The 23,220-nt window shown below is 48.3% G+C and overlaps 1 protein-coding gene across 2 annotated transcripts in view; it reads left to right on the top strand.

Annotated features, from left to right (window-relative positions):
- Nucleotides 1-22,817, top strand: part of dab2ipb (DAB2 interacting protein b) — a gene marked incomplete at its 5' end in the record, with an annotated part of 153,713 nt that extends 130,896 nt beyond the window's left edge. For both annotated transcript variants that reach the window (XM_080529951.1, XM_080529950.1), the window contains 9 exons: nucleotides 1,530-1,674; nucleotides 2,150-2,386; nucleotides 2,720-2,921; nucleotides 4,703-4,896; nucleotides 6,805-7,813; nucleotides 10,736-10,864; nucleotides 15,058-15,260; nucleotides 17,195-17,282; nucleotides 20,816-22,817. In XM_080529951.1, coding sequence (XP_080386077.1) covers nucleotides 1,530-1,674; nucleotides 2,150-2,386; nucleotides 2,720-2,921; nucleotides 4,703-4,896; nucleotides 6,805-7,813; nucleotides 10,736-10,864; nucleotides 15,058-15,260; nucleotides 17,195-17,282; nucleotides 20,816-20,983 — 2,375 coding nt within the window. In that variant the 3' untranslated portion in view covers nucleotides 20,984-22,817. The remainder of the gene's footprint in view (nucleotides 1-1,529; nucleotides 1,675-2,149; nucleotides 2,387-2,719; nucleotides 2,922-4,702; nucleotides 4,897-6,804; nucleotides 7,814-10,735; nucleotides 10,865-15,057; nucleotides 15,261-17,194; nucleotides 17,283-20,815) is intronic.
- Between the last annotated feature and the right edge of the window lie 403 nt (nucleotides 22,818-23,220).

The raw sequence follows: 23,220 nt of genomic DNA, 5'->3' as shown, positions 1-23,220 counted from the left end.
CAATGTCTCTTGATTTCCTTGATTCTGTCAGGAAATAGAATTGACAGGCATTGTCAGAATACATTCCAGGTCTTTCTTGCTGAATTGTGTTTTCTCCATCAGAAATGTCCTCCTTTGATGTTTCACAGTCTTAGAGTCTTAATGTGTATTTCTCTGTTCACTAAATCAATCAAAATGTTATATGTCTGCTGAATCAACACAGATTTGCATGATAATTTCAATATGAGACAAATTTGTCTATTTGTTGTATGTTGTAGCTCGATGTGTGTGTGTGTGTGTGTGTGTGTGTGTGTGTGTGTGTGTTTGGTTACAGGAGCAGTCTCCGTTCTATTAATAGCCTAGGGTCAGAGTTTTAACACTCTCGCCCTGTTGTGAAGCTTGGTTCAGAAATATGGTTGTTATTCATTTCATTCTTAATGATAACATTCTGCATGCCATACATAGTAGTTTGCTTCCCATGATGTTAATAGACATGCGGTTTTAGTAATCAATTATGTTGATTGAAACTTCTCTTAGAGTCTTTTAAATATTATGGCCAAATCTTTTCAAACTTAGTTTTCCTCAAAGTGCTGTGCTTTCAATCACGTATTTAAGGTCTTGTCCCTAACTTAATACACAATAGACTTCTGCTTTGTTCCTTACAAAGTTCAGAATCTCAATAAATCCTAACTCTCAGTGTTTTGACCAGTCACACCGTCTTTGACTATACAGCGCCTTCTATTCAAACTATTTTAATTTAGTACTTTCCAATATCAATACATCTCCTTTTTGAAAAAAATTAGATTCGTTCTAGAACAGCAATTCAGGTTAAGCAAATAATTACATTGTGCCTTACCTGTTTCGCTGAATCTAGCATCCTGTTCGTTAGAAGCCATTTGATAATAATGTTCGTGACGCCATTTGATATAAGGAGATCTTTCTTAGTCACGTGGCCGGAAATTATATATTGATGACTCAGAGAGAAGGTTGAATCGTAATCATTGTATTAGGCAGATCTGGGTTGCATTCCCATGTACAGATGTTTCCAAGGCAGCATGCTCTGTTAAGTCCAAGCTTCAAGCATGGCTACGACATGGCTGGTGCCGAGCCTGGCTGTGGCACAAATGCCAAGCAAAGTACTGATGTTTGTTACAGCTTATATACAGTTCTCAGAGAGGGAAATAGCTTTACCTCGTAACTTACAATAGTGACATTAGTTCCCATACATGGCTATTCTGTGTTCATGCTGTTCTGTCTTGCTGACCACTGCAGTGAGGCTCCTATGTCCTTTAGAGTTAAACTGGTCTCACTGTTACTTGATATGGTATGTGCCTGCTCCTAAACATGTTGTCCACTACTGAGAGTGGGCACACCCAAAATATGTTTAAGGTTAAACAATGAGTATTGCAATATTTGATAGGCACACAACAATTGCATAGTCACACAAAAACGCATCATATCAATAATTAAATACCTTTTCTATACAATCTGAAGAAAACAGGCTGCCATTTGACATTTAGATACTTAAATATTTCGATCCCACTCTCCAGGTGAGTTCATCAAGGCTCTGTATGAGTCGGATGAGAACTGCGAGGTGGACCCGTCCAGGTGCTCGTCCAGCGACCTGCAGGAACACCAGAGCAACCTGAAGATGTGCTGTGAGCTGGCCTTCTGCAAGATCATCAACTCCTACTGGTAACCACGCCAACATCACTCTGTCTCCATTCATATTCTTCTATAGCTAATCAGTGAAAATATCCATCTGTAGGCTCTTTACGTTTTGTTCTCATTTAGGTTTTGGGGGGTTTTGGTTTTGTCTGTTTTGTTATTGTGCTTGTCATGTCTCGTGTGGTTCAGTTGTCCTGTTGTTCATTTAGTTTTAGTTTATTTTTATTTATTTACAACAACAAAAAACCTTGTGTTTTTTTAAATGTTAAATGTGTTGTCTAATTGTCTTGTTATTTTATTGTTGTCGCATAGGACCCCCTCGAAAACGAGATATCATATCTCAAGGGGTTATTCCTAATAAAGCAATTTCCTCACTCTCCATGACCTAATTTTTACTGTAAAAAACATCGAATCCCTCGTAGGAGTGTCGTAACGCCCCGACCCCCCCCCCCTCCCTTACACCATTAACTCCTCCCTTGTGCCTGTTGTCTTTTGCCTGCAGTGTGTTTCCACGGGAACTGAAGGAGGTATTTGCGTCGTGGCGACAGGAGTGCAGTAACCGGGGGCGACCGGACATCAGCGAGCGTCTGATCAGCGCGTCTCTGTTCCTGCGCTTCCTGTGTCCGGCCATCATGTCGCCGTCGCTCTTCAACCTGATGCAGGAGTACCCTGACGACCGCACGGCGCGCACGCTCACGCTCATCGCCAAGGTCACGCAGAACCTGGCCAACTTTGCCAAGTGAGTGTGTGTGTGGGCGCGTGTGTGTCGTGTGCGCATCCGTGTGTGTGTGTGTGTGTGCATGTGTGAGTACGTGAACATGTATTCAGGCTCTCTCTCCCCCTCCCTCTCTCTTTCACTTTCTCTCCCTCTCTCTTTCACTCTCTTTCTCTCTCTCTCTCTCTCTTTCTTTCTCTCTCTCTCTCTCTTTCTCTCCGTCTCTCCCTCTCTCTTTCTCTCTCTTTTTCTCTCTTTCTCTTTCTCTCTACCTTTCTCTCTCACTCCCTCTCTCTCTCTCTCTCTCTCTCTCTCTCTCTCTCTCTCTCTCTCCGTCTCTCTCTCTCCACCTCCCAGGTTCGGCAGTAAAGAGGAGTACATGTCGTTTATGAACCAATTCCTGGAGCACGAGTGGACCAACATGCAGCGCTTCCTGCTGGAGATCTCCAACCCGGAGACCATCTCCAACACGGCCGGGTTCGAGGGCTACATCGACCTGGGCCGCGAGCTCTCCACCCTGCACAACCTGCTGTCCGAGGTGATCTCCCAGATGGAGCAGGTCAGTCAGTTATTCCACACACACAAATTCACTGCATCACATCTGAATATGATTCCTATGAATTGGGATTGTCAGTGCTCTTCGGCTTTAATGTGATGTACCTGGTAAATTAGCGATGTTTACCCAACACTATTCAATAATGTATCGTATGTTTACATAATACAGTTACCGCGCTTTGTTGGTGCCGGACACGGAGGAGTAGCATAGTAATGGGATTGGAAGGACACATATACATTAGCTGTGGTTCTGGATGGAGGGCTATGGTAATTAGTATGCATATATATATACTGTATATATACATATATATTATTATATTATATATATATATATATATAATAATATATAATATATTAATTATTATTATTATTATTATTAATAATAATAATATATATATTATTAATATATTATATTATTATATATATATGTATATATACATATATATGTATATATATATGTATATATACATATATATATATATATATATATATATATATATATATATATATTGAGGCCAAAGCCAGAGACTCCATTTGCCTTTTAGTGCCTTTAAAGCAGTCCAATCCTCCCAGAAATATGTTCCCTTTCAATAATGAACGACTCTCGATCCTTCCTCATCTTTGAGTCCATCTCGACTGGGCGTATTTCATTATTCAGAGAGAACGGGGATAAGTCGAGATTATTACCCTGGAATGAGAAAATAACATCCTGTTAGAGTGGTGCAGAGGACATGGCTGGTTTCAGAGCCAGACAGTTTCTCTCTCATCTCAAGGCTCCAGGTCTGTCAGCCGCTACAGAGCTGCATCAGCGCCACAGGGAAATAACCACGGGCTGTGGTTCCGATTCTCTGAGCGATGGCCAGTCCGCTTCACTCACTCAAACTCCACTTGGGGTAATCCCCCAACACTCTGGACCAATTGTTGTCAAGTGCAGGTGTGCTGCTATGCCCTCACCCTGTGCTTTTACTCCTTCAAAGCGCATCTGCGTGGATGTTGGACTCACTCTGGGCATGAAACCTCCCTCTGCGATGCAGTTCCCTTTAGGAGGAATATCACCTGCCAACATATGGGTGTGGAAGTAAAAGAATCATAATAATTGCTCAAGGCGTAACGTTATCTTAAGTCCAAATATGAAACATCTGATGTCTGACACTGATGTCTGACAACGTTTGACGTGTCGTATTTGCGTGTCGTTTTCAAGCCGGCTAAATTCGACATACAATAATAAGGCTTTTCAATAATGATTAGATGATATCTAAAATTATTCCATAATATTATGCTGTGGCCTTAATTCCGTCCAATATTTCATTCTGCCTATTAGTACTCCAGTATTATACATATATAGATCCTTCCATTGGTGGAACATTGGTGGAACAAACCTGAAAACAGGATATTTATATTTAATAAATATCCTGTTTTCAGGTTTGTTCCACCAATACGCTGTTTATCTGACAATGGATTATGTTGCCCTGCTGTGAGTTTGACAATGAATAATAATAATAATAATAATAATAATAATAACCTTTATTTGTATAGCACTTCTGACGACTGCAGGGTCTAACGAGAAGATCGCCAATTAATCAGCCCCCCCCCCCCCCCCCCCCCCCGAGGGAGAAGTGTGTTCCATTGGCCCTTAGTTACCATCACCATGGTTTCGCCATGGTTTCGAGAGTGTATGATGTCATCACTAATGGACACCCTAAGTCTCCCCCGCACGCCACACCCTCAACAACTCCTCTCCTGATCTCTGGTCCTTGTCTCCACCCCTTGTCCTCTTCCTTCCAGACCTCCGCCTCCAAGCTGGGCCCTCTACCCAGGATCCTCCGGGAGGTGAACACGGCGCTGACCAACCCGTCCAGTGTGCAGATGACCGCCCCCTCGCCTGACCACCTGGGCTCCCCGACCGCAGGGGCTGCAGGGGCTGGATGCAGCATCTCCACCGGCCTGCAGAAGATGGTCATCGACAACGACCTCTCTGGGTAAGAACAGGGGGGGAATACGACCTCTCTGGGTAAGAACACAGGGGGGGTACGACCTCTCTGGGTAAGAACACAGGGGGGGGGGTACGACCTCTCTGGGTAAGAACACAGGGGGGGGGGGGGGGGGGGGTACGACCTCTCTGGGTAAGAACACGGGGGGGGGGGGGGGGTACGACCTCTCTGGGTAAGAACACAGGGGGGGGGGGGGGGGGGTACGACCTCTCTGGGTAAGAACACAGGGGGGGGGGGGGGGGGGTACGACCTCTCTGGGTAAGAACACGGCGGTGGGGGGGGACGGTACGGGTCATGGAAGGGCGCTGGAGGAGATGGGTAGGGTCGTCAGGTAAGACAGGGTCAATGCAGAAGCGCTACAGTATAATGTAAGGCCACAGAGGTGGTAGAGAGGACATTCCTCCGTGTCTGTTTGTGGTGCTAGATTAAAAGCCCATTGACTCAGTCTCTGTGTGTCTTGAGTTCCTCCTCCAGAAGCCAGTTCCCTTTGTTCCTCCTCTCCTTTATCTCCTCCCTCCATCTCCGGACAGACGGACGGACGGACGGACGGACAGACAGACAGGTCCATTGTTTTCAGCCAGGGGCCTATGAACCTGAAACCCCCAGATTTATAGAGGCCAACGTGAATGAGCCCAACAGCCCTCCTGGCAGAGAGGCAGAGAGACAGAGAGGCAGAGAGGCAGAGAGGCAGAGAGGGAGAGAGGGAGAGAGGCAGAGAGGGAGAGAGGGAGAGGCAGAGAGGGAGAGAGGCAGAGAGGGAGAGAGGGAGAGAGGCAGAGAGGGAGAGAGGGAGAGAGGGAGAGAGTCAGAGAGGGAGAGAGGCAGAGAGACAGAGAGGGAGAGAGACAGAGAGGGAGAGAGGGAGAGAGGCAGAGAGGGAGAGAGAGAGAGGCAGAGAGGGAGAGAGCAAGAGGGAGAGAGGCAGAGAGGGAGAGAGGCAGAGAGAGAGGGAGAGAGAGAGAGGGAGAGACAGAGAGGGAGAGAGAGAGAGGCAGAGAGGGAGAGAGGCAGAGGAACAGAGAGGGAGAGAGAGAGAGGTAGAGAGGCAGAGAGGGAGAGAGACAGAGAGGGAGAGAGAGAGAGAGAGAGAGAGAGAGAGAGGGAGAGAGAGAGGCAGAGAGGGAGAGAGAGGCAGAGGGAGAGAGGGAGAGCGCTGTGCGAGTGATAGAGATTACGGAAACATAAATCATGCCTGTCAAGGTAATGGTCTCCAGACAATAAAACCTCTGTTGCGGTGGTTGAGGAGGAGAGGAGGAGGACAGGAGGAGGAGGAGAGGAGGTGTGTTGAGGAGGATTAGTGTGGATCCCAAAGCGAGGCATACAGCAGACGAACACAAGGCGTCATCTGCTGCCTTCCACTGCCCCACTCTCCGATAAACCAAATGCAAATATCCGCTTACCCAAAAAACCTGCTAGAGCTCTACAACGCAAACACCGCCTCCTCAAGTCAGAAGAGAGGAGTGCTGATGTCAGTATATTCGTGTATATTATAGACATATTATTGGTGTCTCGTGTGGATGTACTGTACGTTCAGGATATGTCACTCTTCTAGGTCAGCTCCTGGTGGGTTTGACGGGGTCATTTCTCCTGGTGAACTTGGTACAGGTCCTTGAAATCCTTGAAAGTTTGTTAATTTGAGAAAAAGATATCAAGGTCTTAAAAGTTTTTGAAAGTAGACATGAGTCTTTGAAAGTGCTTGAATTCCCCTCTCTCTCTCTCTCTCCCCCCAAAAAGAAATATATTCAAAATGTTTTACTAGTTCTGTCTCAAACTATGCCATGTTGGGTCCTTGAAAGGTGCTTGAATTTGATATTTCAGGTGGTGGGAACCCTGTTGGTAAGAAACCAGTTAAATGACAGCAGGACTCAGAACTCACTCTCTGTTCTTCCACGGCAGGTTGGTGGATTTCACCCGGCTACCCTCTCCCACCCCGGAGAACAAAGACCTGTTCTTCGTGACCAGGAACTCTGGGATGATCCAGCCGTCCCCGGCGCGCAGCTCCAGCTACTCCGAGTCCAACGAGCCAGACCTGGGCATGGCCAACGGCGGCAAGAGCCTCTCCATGGTGGACCTCCAGGACCCCCGCTGCAGCAGCACCCTGGACGGCCCCCCCGGCCCCGCCTTGGACCTCGGAGGGCTGAGCGAGGGCATGGGCATCCAGGCTGGGGGCGTGTGGTCGGCACGGACCCCCCAGGGGAACATCACCGGAGGTCCCACCCTGAGGAGGCCTCAGGCCCAGACCCCCACCACCCCCGGGTCGGAGGGCACAGCCCCGGGCCGGCCTCCTCAGGCCCAGCTCCTCCTGGCCCCCCTGTCCTTCCAGAACCCCGTGTACCAGATGGCGGCGGGCCTGCCCGTGTCGTCGCCGCGCGGAGGCCTGGCTGACTCCGGCTCCGAGTGCCACAGCTCCTCGGTCAGTTCCCATAGCAACAACGAGGACGGCGGTGGAGGGAAACAACAACACGCCTTCCTGAACCACGGAGGAGGAGGAGGAGGAGGAGGAGGAGGAGGAGGAGGAGGGGGAGGGGGAGGGGGGGGGAGCAGCGGGGGAGAGGGGGAGTACGGCGCGCGGCGCTCGGGGGAGTTCACCACCCGCAGGCAGCTGTCCCTGACCTCGGACCCCCAGCACCAGCAGAACCCAGCCGTGCCCAGGCAGAACAGTGCCGGCGGCGGCCCCCAGCGCCGGATAGACCAGCCCCCCCCGCCCCAGACCCAGACGGTCACCAGGGGGCGCACCCCCCCCGGCCTGCTGAACAGCGGGGGGGGCTACCCCCGGCCCTCCAGCGGGAGCATGATGTCATCCTCCTCCCCTGACTGGCCGGGCAGCGGGGCGAGGCTACGCCAGCAGTCCTCCTCCTCCAAGGGAGACAGCCCAGAGACCAAGCAGAGAGCCCAGCACAAACAGGTACACACACACAGCTCAGCATATGGAGGTGCCTTGTCATCAACGGCGTTAGTCGCTAGGCTAGTCCTGTCCGGTCTCCTAGACGGTGTTCCTCTTTCTGTTTTTGCTAAATGTCAGATGACGCCACAGGCCGACAACACAACACACTTATCCATTGCATGTTCACAAGGTGTGTGTGTGTGGGTGGTGTGGGTGGTGTGGGTGGTGTGTGTGTGTGTGTGTGTGTGTGTGTGTGTGTGTGTGTGTGTGTGTGTCTGTGTTTGTGTGTGTGTGTTTGTGTGTGGGTGTGTGTGGGTGTGTGTGTGTGTGTGTGTGTGTGTGTGTGTGTGGGTGTGTGTGTGTGTGTGTGTGTGTATGTCTGAGCAGGCAGGAGAAGCGCCCTTCATTTTGCCCTAATGAATAACAGTCATTGTACTATAATAACAGTAATAACAGTAATAACAGTCATTGTACTATAATAACAGTAATAACAGTAATAACAGTCATTGTACTATAATAACAGTAATAACAGTAATAACATTCCTATTGTCTCACTACTGGATCAGCCTGGGATCAGGGGGACACCATCTATTATCTCCTCATTCTCTACTAATATACGCACAGAGACACATGCATACACACGCGCACACACACACACACACACACACACACACACACACACACTCAGGTCTCTCACACACTCACTCAGGTCACTCATGTGTGTGTGTGTGTGTGTGTGTGTGTGTGTGTGTGTGTGTGTGTGCGCGCGTGTGTGTGCATGTGTCTCTGTGTGTGTGTGTGTGTGTGTGTGCGTGCGTGCGTGCGTGTGTGCGTGTAAGCGTGTGTGTGTGTGTGTGTGTGTGTGTGTGTGTGTGCGCGCGTGTGTGTGCATGTGTCTCTGTGTGTGTGTGTGTGTGTGTGTGTGTGTGTGTGCGTGCGTGCGTGCGTGTGAGCGTGTGAGCGTTTGTGTGTGTGTGTGTCTCTTAGTACAAGGTGGTTATGTATGCATTATGGTCTGGAGTGAGTGGTTCCTGTGTAGACTGACAGCAGGTCAGAGTATCAGGTCGTTATGAACCCAGTCGATGGCCCTCGCTGGCCTCCGATCTTAAGGTGACAGGAAGGACATTCCCACCCTCCTCCTGCCCTCCCCCCTCTCCCAGGAAGAGATGGATCGGATCGGGGGTGATCAATCGAGCGATCGAGAGAGCACAAGGGATCATTGGGTCGGCATGGGGGGACACAAACCTCATACTTCTACATCTTAAATGGGATTTTTATGAAGTGATGTCGAGGCGATGTCCTTGGTTTGATAATTATGTCTGTGGATCGATTTTGGAAAGTATTCGAGAACAGAAAAAATCGATTCTCTCATTGAATCAGCACAGCGCAGAATGTTTTTCAGAGTGTAATATAGTGTATGGATTGTTAACTATACGCTAAAGCCACGGACTGGAGTCTGCAGTGAGCTTCTGCAATATACAGTAGATCAGTAAAACACACTATAGCGACAACCCAGATCTGACTCTGTTTTGAAGGAAATGTGCTTTAATGATGCTGTCTCCGTCTAAAAGGGTGTCAGGGTAGACCATGTCATCTTCTACGACGACCTGCTACACAGACTAACTACACCGACTAGCTATACAGACGAGCTACACACACTAGCTACACACACTAGCTACACACACTAGCTACACACACTAGCTACACACACTAGCTATACAGACTAGTTACACAGATAAGCTACACAGACTAGCTATACAGACAGTGCGTGCGTGCGTGTGTGCTTTCTGTTTGTAGATTCAAATTCATTCAGTTCACAGTTCATCATATTTGAGGTTCAGAGGTTTGCAGTTCCAACCGACTTTTGGGACTTTTTCCCTCTTGAAGCGATCCTGCTGTGTCTCTACCTTCGCCCTCCAAGACTCTGTCTCTCACCACCTGTCACTCAGCATGCAGAATTGACAGATTGTCACACACACACACACACACACACACACACACAGACAGACAGATGGGTGGTTTGATAAGTGCCAGATGATTGAGATTAATTGAAGCTGAGCACACCTGAGCAGAGAATAGACACCCAGCCCCCTTCCAGTCTCCCCCTGCCTGACTCTGCCTCTGTATCTGCCCCCTGGCTCCCCTGCCTCTGTATCTACCCCCTGGCTGCAGTCTCCCCCTGCCTCTGTATCTACCCCCTGGCTGCAGTCTCCCCCTGCCTCTGTATCTACCCCCTGGCTGCAGTCTCCCCCTGCCTCTGTATCTGCCCCCTGGCTGCAGTCTCCCCCTGCCTGCCTCTGGATTTAATCTGATTTATTTTGCTGCTCTTATCTTGCTGTGTGTGTGTGTGTGTGTGTGTGTGTGTGTGTGTGTGTGTGTGTGTGTGTGTGTGTGTGTGCGTGTGTGTGCTTCTGTGTAAACAAACTGTGTGTGAGTGTGTGTGTGTGTGTGTGTGTGTGTGTGTGTGTGTGTGTGTGTGTTTCTGTGTAAGTAAACTGTGCGCGTGTGTGCAGGAGTGTATGTCTATTTGTATGTGTATTTATATTCATGTTGTTAATTCCATCCTGCTTCTGAGCCGATATTTTATGTTTCCATGTGCATTTCAAGCTTATTCCGGTTTGTGCACTGTGTGTGTGTGTGTGTGTGTGTGTGTGTGTGTGTGTGTGTGTGTGTGTGTGTGCGCGCACGTGTAGCCGTGTGTGCGTGTGTGCATGTGTACAGTACCAAGTCAAAAGTTTGGACACACTTTCCCATTCAATGGAATGGGGGAAATGTGTCCAAACCTTTGACTGGTACTGTATGTATGTGTGTGTATGTGTGTGTGTGTGTGTGTGTATGTGTGTGCGTGTGCGTGTGCGTGTGCGTGTGCGTGTGCGTGCGTGTGTGTGTGTGTCCGTCCCACTCCTCCGCTCATGTGTGTGTGTGTTGTGTTGGTTCCACTAGGCCCCCTCCCCAGTCAACCCCAATGCCCTGGAGCGTACGGCTGCCTGGCTGTTGAATATGAATGTGCAGTATGTAGACCCTGAGGAGCCCCCCTCCAGAAACAGAGAGGATCTCACTCAGACTGAGAAGGTAACATCCCCTCCCCCACCCCCACCCCTCCCTTTAACCTCCTCCACTCTTAAAACACCCCCTAGTCTGTCCAACCCCTCCTCCTCCTCACCTAACCCCCTAACCTGAGTAACTCCCTTTAAAGACCACCCACCACCCCCCCCCCCCACACACACACCCCCAACCCCACCCCACACACTCACTGTAACCAACACCTTTTCTCTCCCCGGTGTCAAGCAACCCCCCTCCTCACCAGTAATCCCTGATCACCTGACAGTGACTTAATATGACGTTGCATCTCCAACAATCCATATTCCTGTTTGTGTGGATGCCTACCTGCCTACCAACCTACCTGCCTACCATCTACCATTGGCTGCCTTACCTCAACTCCCATGCTTTTGATTGGCTCCCACACCCTCCACCTGTCACTCATGATCAATGCCGTGTCTAACACACTCGGCCCGTAGAGGACAGTACCATACCACCCATACAGGCTCTGTCACAGGTCAGTACCAGGGGTCAGTACCAGGGGTTAGTACCAGGTCAGTACCAGGTCAGTACCAGGTCAGTACCAGGGGTCAGTACCAGATCAGTACCAGGGGTCAGTACCAGGTCAGTACCAGGGGTCAGTACCAGGGGTCAGTACCAGGTCAGTACCAGATCAGTATCAGGGGTCAGTACCAGATCAGTACCAGGGGTCAGTACCGGGTCAGTACCAGGTCAGTACCAGGGGTCAGTACCAGTTCAGTACCAGGGGTCAGTACCAGGGGTCAGTACCAGGTCAGTACTAGGTCAGTACCAGGGGTCAGTACCAGGGGTCAGTACTGAGGACAGATACAGACTGGGGGACTGAACTGGGGAGATAGATGACAGAAATATGCCTACTCACTCATCATAGGCAAAGCACATGTATTTGTATTAACACATTATTCATGCAAATGCATGTAGACTCATAGAGCTTTACATAAAACACAAGATAAAATAACACTTAAGAAAATGTAAAAAATAGAGAGAGAGATGGAGAGAGAGAGAGAGAAAGAGAGAGAGATGGAGAGGGAGAGAGAGAGAGATGGAGAGAGAGAGAGATGGAGAGAGAGAGATGGGGAGAGAGAGAGAGAGAGAGATGGAGAGGGAGAGAGAGATGGAGAGAGAGAGGGAGAGATGGAGAGAGAGAGGAAAGCTCCACAGCCTTGTGGTTGAATAGAACTGACACAAGATACAGATGGAGGAGGAGAGAAAGTGGAGGGATGGGGTGGTGCTGGATATGCCCGTGTGGATGAGGGATGAGACAGAGAGAGAATTGACGTTTGAAGTTCTTATTACGACGGCGTGATTCCTCCCGACAGGCAGAGAGATGTATGAGACACTTCAGAGGGAGGGAGAGGGGAAGGACAGATGGAGGAGGGAAGGGTGGGGAGAGGAGAGGAGAGGATGGGGGGGGGCAAAGGTATTGGGAAGAGAATAGAAGGGAGAGATGTATTAGATGTCACCTCCTTTCTCGGGCGGGGGGGGGGGGGGGGGCAGCCTGACAGGAGAGAGGGAATGTACATATAATGAACAGAGAGGAGAGGAGAATGGGGGAGAGGAGGAGGAGGAGGGGGAGGGGGAGGAGGAGGGGGAGGTGAGGGAGGTGAGGGAAATCTATGCAATGTCAATGTTTGGAAGGCAATGTTTGGTCCCAGCGGAGGGCGGTGGAGGAAGGTTAGAGGGAGGTGACAGGGAAGATAGATGGTCTTATCCAGATTGTATAATTGATTGTGATTGTACCAAGTTAACCAGGACCAGGAATATCTCACATTACCTGCTCTCTTCACACTCTCAGACTAACCAGCTAATGTAATGACTCCTACACCCCAGAGCTGTGTGACTGAGGCCAGCGTTGGTGTGTGTGTGTGTGTGTGTGTGTGTGTGTGTGTGTGTGTGACTATAAGTCGCGCTGGAGTATAAGTCGCATTTATTTAGAAATGTATTTCACGAAATCCAAGACCAAGAACAGACATTTAATCTGGAAAGGCAAGGTATTCAACTACACAATAGCACACAGAACAACAGGCTGAATAGGTGTCCGGTATGTTAACGTAATACATTAACAGTTATTCAGCTACACAATAGCATAAATAACATACCTGGGAGGCTGAATAGGCTAAATTAACATAATAAGCCAGCGAGTCCAACAAGCAAGTTACCGGTAAGCAACCATTTCTTCAGTGGTAGAGGAGCAGCATATAGTTGTCACAAGCCCAGAGCGGCCCAGAGCGCCCTCTCGCGGCTGTAGACGGTAATGTTTACTCCTTGGTTCATGTCAGTCAGTATGAAATGATACATATTTTGATATATAAGTCGCACCTGACTATAAGTCGCAGGACCAGCCAAACTATGAAAAAAAGTGCGACTTATAGTCCAGAAAATACGGTAATGCCCTTTTTCTATCACAACAGCTAACACATCTTGCTGCTGTGTTTGCACATTATTGTACTTCACCCAGCAGATATGGCAGCTCTCTCTCTCTCTCTCTCTCTCTCTCTCTTTCTCTCCCCTGTCAAACTGAGACACACAGCACTTACTAAAACTCTCCTTACCATATTAAGCAGAGATAGGTATGAGACTTTGGAGAGAATAGTTACAGCCTATCCCTAGTGAGATGCTGTCTCCCAGTCTGCAGTAGACCTGCCCTTCAATGCTGCAGGAGGGATGTTTTTATAAATCACTCTGCAAAAGCGATCCCAAGGTCTGGTTGGAGGTCAAGGAGAGCTTTTCCAGGCTTATTCCCCAGCCTGGATTTGAGCGGTGGAAGTCACATCTCCCTCTCCTCGCTCTGTCCTCTCCATGTCCTCCCTATCTTCTCTGGCACAGTGCCCGGCTTTAAGCCCTCACTCAGCCCTGCTGCCCTAACGACACAGGTCAGGGATGCCCAGGAGAGTACTAGTGAGATGTGGGAAGGAGAGGTAGGACTCTGGTAGGAGAGGTAAGACTCTGGTAGGGGAGGTAAGACTCTGGTAGGAGAGGTAGAACTCTGGTAGGGGAGGTAAGACTCTGGTAGGAGAGGTAAGACTCTGGTAAGAGAAGTAGAACTCTGGTAGGAGAGGTAGAACTCTGGTAGAGGAGGTAAGACTCTGGTAGGAGAGTTAGAATCTGGTAGGGGAGGTAGAACTCTGGTAGGGGAGGTAAGACTCTGGTAGGAGAGGTAGACTGGTAGGAGAGGTAAGACTCTCGTAGGAGAGGTAAGACTCTGGTAGGGGAGGTAAGACTCTGGTAGGAGAGGTAAGACTCTGGTAAGAGAGGTAGAACTCTGGTAGGAGAGGTAGAACTCTGGTAGGGGAGGTAAGACTCTGGTAGGAGAGGTAGAACTCTGGTAGGAGAGGTAGAACTCTGGTAGGGGAGGTAAGACGCTGGTAGGAGAGGTAAGACTCTGGTAAGAGAGGTAGAACTCTGGTAGGAGAGGTAGAACTCTGGTAGGGGAGGTAAGACTCTGGTAGGAGAGGTAGAACTCTGGTAGGAGAGGTAGAACTCTGGTAGGGGAGGTAAGACTCTGGTAGGGGAGGTAGAACTCTGGTAGGGGAGGTAGAACTCTGGTAGGGGAGGTAAGACTCTGGTAGGGGAGGTAAGACTCTGGTAGGGGAGGTAGAACTCTGGTAGGGGAGGTAAGGCTCTGGTAGGGGAGGTAGAACTCTGGTAGGGGAGGTAAGGCTCTGGTAGGGGAGGTAAGGCTCTGGTAGGGGAGGTAGAACTCTGGTAGGGGAGGTAAGACTCTGGTAGGGGAGGTAGATCTCTGGTAGGGGAGGTAAGGCTCTGGTAGGGGAGGTAAGACTCTGGTAGGGGAGGGAGGCCTCCTTAGGGGGAGGCCTCCTCAGGGGGACAGCCTCTCAGATGTCTCCTCCTCCACACATCCACACCTTGCCAGGTCCATTTCTTCCAGTCGTTCTGGACAGTTTAACAGAACCATTCTAGAAGAGGCAGAGAACATTGTGTGTGGAGGTGAGGAGGCTGCTCTCAAGGTATACCCCCAGAATGACTCGTAACGATGGCTATGATGATGATGATGATGATGATGATGATGATGATGATAGAGACAATGATTATGGGTTAGGGTTAGGGTTAGGGTAGGCTTATGATTATAGCCCCTGACACCTTTTCCATAACTGGCAGGAAATTAATGTCTTCATGATGATGATGACCGTGTCTCTCTGTGTCTGTCCCTCTGTCCTCTCTCTCAGTACCAGCAGGAGATCGCAGTTCTGCAGGACAAGCTCCGTGCATCGGTCCAGAAGCTGGAGGAGTATGAGGCTCGTCTGAAGGGGCAGGACGACCAGGGCCAGAAGGTTCTGCTGGAGTACCAGGCCCGGCTGGAGGAGTCGGACGAGCGCCTGCGCAGACAGCAGGACGACAAGGACCTGCAGATGAAGGGCATCATCAGCAGGTGACCACGGCGGAGAGGGAGTCTGGCGTCTGTGTGTGTGTGTGTCTGTAGGTGTGTGTGTGTGTGTGTGTGTCTGTAGGTGTGTGTGTGTGCCTGTAGGTGTGTGTGTGTGTGTGTGTGTTTGTGTCTGTAGGTGTGTGTATCTATAGGTGTGTCTGTAGGTGTGTGTAACTATAGGTGTGTGTGTGTCTGTAGGTGTGCGGGTGTGTGTCTGTAGGTGTGTGTGTGTGTGTGTAGGTGTGTGTGTGTGTGTATCTATAGGTGTGTGTGTGTGTGTGTGTGTGTGTGTCTGTTGGTGTGCGTGTGTGTGTGTCTGTAGGTGTGTGTGTGTGTGTGTGTGTGTGTGTCTGTAGGTGTGTGTGTGTCTGTAGGTGTGTGTGTGTGTGTGTGTAGGTGTGCGTGTGTGAGAGAGAGGGAAAGAGCTCCACAGCCTAGTGGTTGAACCACGGGGGAAACAAAACAGAGTCAGAAGGCTGTGTGTGGTCTGTGTGTGTGTGTCTGTAGGTGTGTGTCTGTGTGTGTGTGTGTGTGTGTCTGTAGGTGTGTATGTGTGTGTCTGTGTGTGTGTGTCTGTAGGTGTGTTTGTGTGTGTGTGTGTGTGTGTGTCTGTGTCTGTAGGTTAGTTTGTGTGTCTGTGTGTGTATCTGTAGGTATGTCTGTGTCTGTGTGTGTGTGTGTGTGTCTGTAGGTGTGTTTGTGTGTGTGTGTGTGTGTGTCTGTAGGTGTGTGTGTGTGTGTGCCTGTATGTGTGTGTGTGTCTGTGTCTGTAGGTTAGTTTGTGTGTCTGTGTGTGTATCTGTAGGTATGTCTGTGTCTGTGTGTGTGTGTCTGTAGGTGTGTTTGTGTGTGTGTGTGTGTCTGTAGGTGTGTGTGTGTGTGTGCCTGTAGGTGTGTGTGTGTGTGTGTGTTTGTGTCTGTAGGTGTGTGTGTGTGTGTGTGTGTGTGTATCTATAGGTGTGTCTGTAGGTGTGTGTCCCTATAGGTGTGTGTGTGTGTGTGTGTCTGTAGGTGTGACAGAGAGAGAGAGGGAGAGGGGAGAGTGAGAGAGAGAGAGAGAGAGAGAGAGACAGAGAGAGAGAGAGAGAGAGAGAGAGAGAGAGAGAGAGAGAGAGAGAGAGAGAGAGAGAGAGGCAATGTACTTTGGCCCTCGCCCATTAAGGGCTTTGTATATAAGGAGGAGGACCTTAAAATCAACCCTACATGTTACTGGCAGCCAGTGCAGAGTAGCTAGGACCTGTGCTCTCTCCTCTTGGTTCTAGTTAGAAGTCGAGCTGCAGAGTTTTGAATGAGCTGATGTCTTGCAGTAGTTTTGCAGGCATCTTTTTGGTTTATAAGTTACTTTAGCTTTGTTTCTAAGGTGGAAGAATGATGTTTTCGTCACCTTGTTAATATGGGACTTGAAGTTTAGGTCTGAGTCCAAAATAACACCTAGACTTGTAACCTCAGGTTTAATCCATGATGTCAGTTTCCCCAGATTATTAAACAGCATTTCCCTTTTTGCTTTAGGGCCGATCAGTAGGAGTTTTGTCCTCGTTTAGCTTCAAGACGTTATTGCTCATCCATTTAGTTATTGCTAGAAGACAGTTCGTAATGGAGTTTATAGCTGAAGTATCATTTGGTTCAGCAGAAATATAGTATCAAAATATATATCAAAAAACACACAGTGATGGTCAGAGATAGCAGGCATTTCATGTACTGATACATTATCAATGTTCAGCCCTGTTGTTATTACCAAGTCCAGGGTGTTGCCATGTTGATGCATAGCTTGGTGTACGTGCTGTGTAAGTCCAAAACTGTCCAGTAGGTTCAAGAGCTCTATGCCTTTGGGGTCATCCTTCTTATTGATGTGAATTGATGCTAACAAAACATCCATGTGATGCCATCTTTCCTTAAACACACTTTTGGTGTGTGTGTGTGTGTGTGTGTGTGTACAGGTTAATGTCTGTGGAGGAAGAGCTAAAGAAGGACCATTCAGACATGCAGGCTGTGGTGGACTCCAAACAGAAGATCATCGACGCACAGGTGAGATTCAGTCCTGCACACGCACGCTTACCCTGTTACACACACACACTTACCCTGTTACACACACTCTCATACCCTGTTACACACACACACTCTCATACCCTGTTACACACACACACTCTCATACCCTGTTACACACACTCTCATACCCTGTTACACACACACACTCTCATACCCTGTTACACACACACACTCTCATACCCTGTTACACACACTCTCATACCCTGTTACACACACACACTCATACCCTGTTACACACACTCTCATACCCTGTTACACACACACACTCTCATACCCTGTTACACACACACACACACACACACACACTCTTACACACACACTCCTACCCTGTTACACACACACTCTTACCCTGATACACACACACTTTTACCCTGTTACACACACACACTCTTACACACTCTCTTACCCTAAGTAACAGGGTAAGTGTGTGTGTGTAAGTGTGTGTGTAACAGAGTAAGAGTGTGTGTAAGAGTGTGTGTGTGTAACAGGGTAAGAGTGTGTGTAAGAGTGTGTGTTGAGTCCCTAGTAATTGCTCCCAGTGTAAACCTGAAGGACCTGAGAGACGGCATACACACCCACACACACACACACACACACCTACAGACACACACACACACACACACACACACACACACACACACACACACACACACACATCCTCTGAGGTGAAGAGGAGCAAGGCTTACACAAAAGCTCATATAGCACGTTGTCAAGTGTGCCCAATGTATCGTGATGTGTCCTCTTGTGTGTGTGTGTGTGTGTGTGTGTGTGTGTGTGTGTGTGTGTGCGCGCGTGTGTGTTTTGTGTCATCTGCTCGAAGACGTGAAGGCTGACAGAACACGGAAATACAAAAAGATGTTTCAATCAGAAACCGTGGAGCTGTGACGTTAATGAGATGGGACGGGCGAGCACGTGACTTCGTCTCTTACAACAGGCTGACTCATATCTACATGTACATTACTCATCCTCCCTGTTCATAAGCTTGTTGGCTGCCACCTGTTTCCTGCGAAGTAGCATTGTAGCAGGTGGAGGTGTTGTTGATGGAGGTGATATAATGATGATTAAACACAGGATGGCTGAGGGCTGCTCAGCACCACTCCAGAGGATCATCAGTATTAGACTGTTGTCAGCCAGACTGTTGTTAGCCAGACTGTTGTTAGCCAGACTGTTGTCATCCAGACTGTTGTCATCCAGACTGTTGTTAGCCAGACTGTTGTTAGCCAGACTGTTGTTAGCCAGACTGTTGTCAGCCAGACTGTTGTTAGCCAGACTGTTGTTAGCCAGACGGATCACATCGCTCACACTGGAAACTACTCTAAGGATGAGAGACATCACACCACACCACTGCCCTGTAGAGGAAAACTAACACAAGGACAGACATTCTCTCTCTCTCTCACACACACACACACACACACACGAATGTGACTTGACACACAGTTAAAAGACACCTGACATACCCAGTGATGACTTAAGCCCTATCCATACGGGACTAGTATTATCTGGGGAGCTCTAGTAATAATAATGTCATCATTGGGGAGGTCGTCGGTGATCCTAATCCTGTGCGAATCTGCCTTGTCCATAATTTGTAAAGTAATTAATTTGTAAGTGCAAATTACCTACCATATTTCCCCAAACACAGAGTGAGATGAGAGATGTGATAATATTAGTCCTGTGCGACTTGGCATCTGGGTGATTTGAGGTTGAGGTTTTTAGTTTTCTCTGCCTTTTTTCTGCCTCGTTCTGCCTTACTTTCACCCTTTCTCTAGCTGGGAGTGTTGGTGTTGGCAGTGGTATAAGTACTCAAAGCCTGTTTCTAAACTAAAACTATTAACTATCAATAGTAAAACTGTTAATACAGTAAAATGACTGTAAAAGTAAAAAGTCCTGCATTAACATTTTGGACAATGTACTTAAATTGACTTAACGGGTGTTCAAGGTGGCGCTTTTAATTCAAACCATTTTATATATAATGCTGGATAGTTTAGCGGATGGTACACAGAGCCCTGACATCACATCCGGGGGATAATGTCAGTAAATTCAAGTAAAATACAGCCGCACGAAACACAGACGTGGGGGGGGGGGATTTCTAAATCACATGAGGTCCCCAAATAATACTAGTCCCTTGTGAATAGGGCCTAACAGACATACACACAAACACAGACATACACTCACATCATGAGCGCACACACACTCAAAAGTCCTCCACACACAGAAGTAATGAGACTTGCATAACTGAAAATAAACATGCATCGTTAAGGCAATGAGCCACCTCCAGAATCAACAGAAGGAGGATGAATATGAACAGCTCATTACAGAGAGAACAGTGAATAGGAACAGCTCATTACAGAGAGAGAACAGTGAATATGAACAGCTCATTACAGAGAGAGAACAGTGAATATGAACAGCTCATTACAGAGAGAGAACAGTGAATAGGAACAGCTCATTACAGAGAGAGAACGGTGAATATGAACAGCTCATTACAGAGAGAACAGTGAATAGGAACAGCTCATTACAGAGAGAGAACAGTGAATATGAACAGCTCATTAGAGAGAGAGTGGAACAGTGAATAGAAACAGCTCATTACAGATAGAACAGTGAATATGAACAGCTCATTACAGAGAGAGTGGAACAGTGAATATGAACAGCTCATTACAGATAGAACAGTGAATAGGAACAGCTCATTACAGAGAGAGTGGAACAGTGAATATGAACAGCTCATTACAGATAGAACAGTGAATAGGAACAGCTCATTACAGATAGAACAGTTAATAGGAACAGCTCATTACAGAGAAAGTGGAACAGTGAATATGAACAGCTCATTACAGAGAAAGTGGAACAGTGAATATGAACAGCTCATTACAGAGAAAGTGGAACAATGAATATGAACAGCTCATTACAGAGAAAGTGGAACAGTGAATATGAACAGCTCATTACAGAGAAAGTGGAACAGTGAATACTCAATTAGAAAGCAACTCGACCTTCCGACAGGACACACAGACAGGACACATAGACAGGACACACAGACAGTATACACAGACAGGACACACAGACAGGACACACAGACAGGACACACAGACAGGACACACAGACAGGACACACAGACAGGACACACAGACAGGACACACAGACAGGACACACAGACAGGACACACAGACAGGACACACAGACAGTATACACAGACAGGACACACAGACAGTATACACAGACAGGACACACAGACAGGACACATAGACAGGACACACAGACAGTATACACAGACAGGACACACAGACAGGACACACAGACAGTATACACAGACAGGACACACAGACAGGACACACAGTCCACACTCCACGTCTACAGACAGGACAACAGTACGCGCTGCCCACGGTCGTTTCCTGCGTGTACGTTTGTCCGCCCGTCTGCTTTGTTTGGGTGCTCTGTGTTTTTCCCTGTCTCTCTCTCTAATCCCATGATTGTGTGTGTGTGTGTGTGTGTGTGTGTGTGTGTGTGTGTGTGTGCGGCGTGCACAGGAGAAGCGCATCGCGTCCCTAGATGCGGCCAACGCCCGGCTGATGAGCGCCCTCACGCAGCTGAAGGAGCGCTACAGCATGCAGACACGCAACGGCATCTCCCCCACCAACCCCACCAAGCTGCAGATCACAGAGAACGGAGAGTTCCGGAACAGCAGCAACTGCTAGAGAGAGAGAGAGAGAGAGAGAGAGAGAGAGAGGCTGCTGGTCGTTTAAGTGTGTGTGCGTGTGTGCTGGCGTGCGTGCGTGTGTATGTGTGTCCATTTTGAGAGTCAAGATTTACCAGAGTGTGCACGTGTGTGTGTGTGTGTGCGCGTGCGTGTGTGCGTGTGTGTATGTGGAGGGAGATGAGGTGCTGGTATAGGACACTTCCTATGGACAATTAAGTAGCGGTGAGTGTGAGCGAAGAGACCACTGTGAGAGGGCCACCGAGAGGAGGCGGAGCTTCAGTTTGACAGAAAGATGCTGGGGAGAGGACGGAGCTGGACGCCAGAGGGCCAGAGGAGGCGGGCCAGAGGAGGCGGGCGGGGGGCAGAGCTGTAGATATGAACTGAACTCTCCATCAATCAACCCATTTGGATGTTTCCATTGGATGTATGCAGTTTGCTGGGACAATTTGAAGACTCGCTGCCCAAGCGTGGGACAACAACCACTATATAATCACACAATGTCAAAAACAGTCACCCTAACCTCTCTCTTCTCCTCTCCTCTCCTCTCCTCTCTGTTATGACCAGGTTCCATGGACCGTGTACAAACAGAACAGTTACAACAGAAACCATGATGTAGTAGTCTGGATGAAAATACTTTTTCTCAAATGTTTTATTTCCAATCTAATGTCATTCTTTTAAAAACCAAATAGGAGTTTAAGAATAATTGTTTTGTCCAAAAACAATTGACTTCATTTTTCCTTTATCAAGTCCTTGGGTGTGTTCCAAAGTGCCCCCTTGCTAACCCCTACACCCTCGCCCTCTACATAGTGCACTTTGTGAAAGCTATTGGTACATGAAACGCCTTAATTAAGGAACACACCTCTACTTTGTCCTTCAGACACCCCCCCCCCCCTGCGAAAAAGGCACAACTTATACTGTGGATTTGTAAAGGAACAAATATATTGTATAAATACATCACTTAATGTATTATGAACACTAAAGTAAATGAACTCTATATTAATGCATTTCCTTTTTCCTCTATAAAATATACATGAGTATATAGCTATATTTGATCATCTCAAATATATGAAAAGCAGACCTTTACTGAGGAGTGAGTCATTGAATATTTGACTTGTGTTTCTATTTTTCTCCATTTGACAGACTGAAGTGTTAGCATGTTAGCTGGCTAGCGCTGCGATGCAGGGGCCGCTCTGAGCAGTGAGTAGCATCGTCGACAGGAATCACTCTTTCTCCGCAGCATAAGAAACACTTCACATCATAAATGCTCTTAATACTTCATTCAGATGCAGTGCGGCACTCTACAGTACAGTACTCTCAGTACAGTGGGCTATATGGAACCATGTATTTTCAGGACTTTTTCGCTAGCTAGTAGCCTTGTGTAATTATCAAGCTGCGGGCACTTCCAGTGTTGTTTTGTGAACTGCCACGGTCTGGGGAGCTCTCCCTCTCACGGTGCTAGTCACTGGTACGGTCTGGGGAGCTCTCCCTCACGGTGCTAGTCACTGGTACGGTCTGGGGAGCTCTCCCTCACGGTGCTAGTCACTGGTACGGTCTGGGGAGCTCTCCCTCACGGTGCTAGTCACTGGTACGGTCTGGGGAGCTCTCCCTCACGGTGCTAGTCACTGCCACGGTCTGGGGAGCTCTCCCTCACGGTGCTAGTCACTGGTACGGTCTGGAGAGCTCTCCCTCACGGTGCTAGTCACTGCCACGGTCTGGGGAGCTCTCCCTCACGGTGCTAGTCACTGCTTTGGATGTGCAGGGACATGTGAGAGAGTTGTCGGTTCAAACCATTCGGACTGTTTTCGATTAGCGTTTTTTTTTTTTTTTGGGGGGGGGGGTTGTTTGCTCTAATGATTCATGTTTAAGGTTGTATGTTGGTTGTGTGTCCCTCCATGTGGAGTATGTTAGGCCTGTAGCACAAAGGGGAGAGAGCAGTGTGTTTCACACACACATATACACTGGACTGGTAGGGGTCATCTGAAACCGTGACCTCGCAGGTTGGAATTGTACTCTACTCTCCTATTATGCCAATGGTAATGAAGCATGCTGCATCTAGACTGTGATTCCCTTTATCTTTGAGGCATCTCTCCTCTTTTCTCTCTCTCCCCTCACCCTTTATCTCTCTCTCTCTCTCTTCTGAATGTGAAGATGCTACTCAAACGCACGGTTGGTCTTAAAGTGGGGTCGAAAGTCCTTCAGAATGATCCTAGCTCCTACTGGCCCCTATGACCCCAC

The sequence above is a fragment of the Nansenia antarctica genome (assembly GCF_963989245.1).
Source record: "Nansenia antarctica genome assembly, chromosome: 4".
NCBI lineage: Eukaryota > Metazoa > Chordata > Actinopteri > Argentiniformes > Microstomatidae > Nansenia > Nansenia antarctica.
Note: the sequence above shows the minus strand (reverse complement) of the source record. Positions and strands in the feature narration are given on the sequence as shown.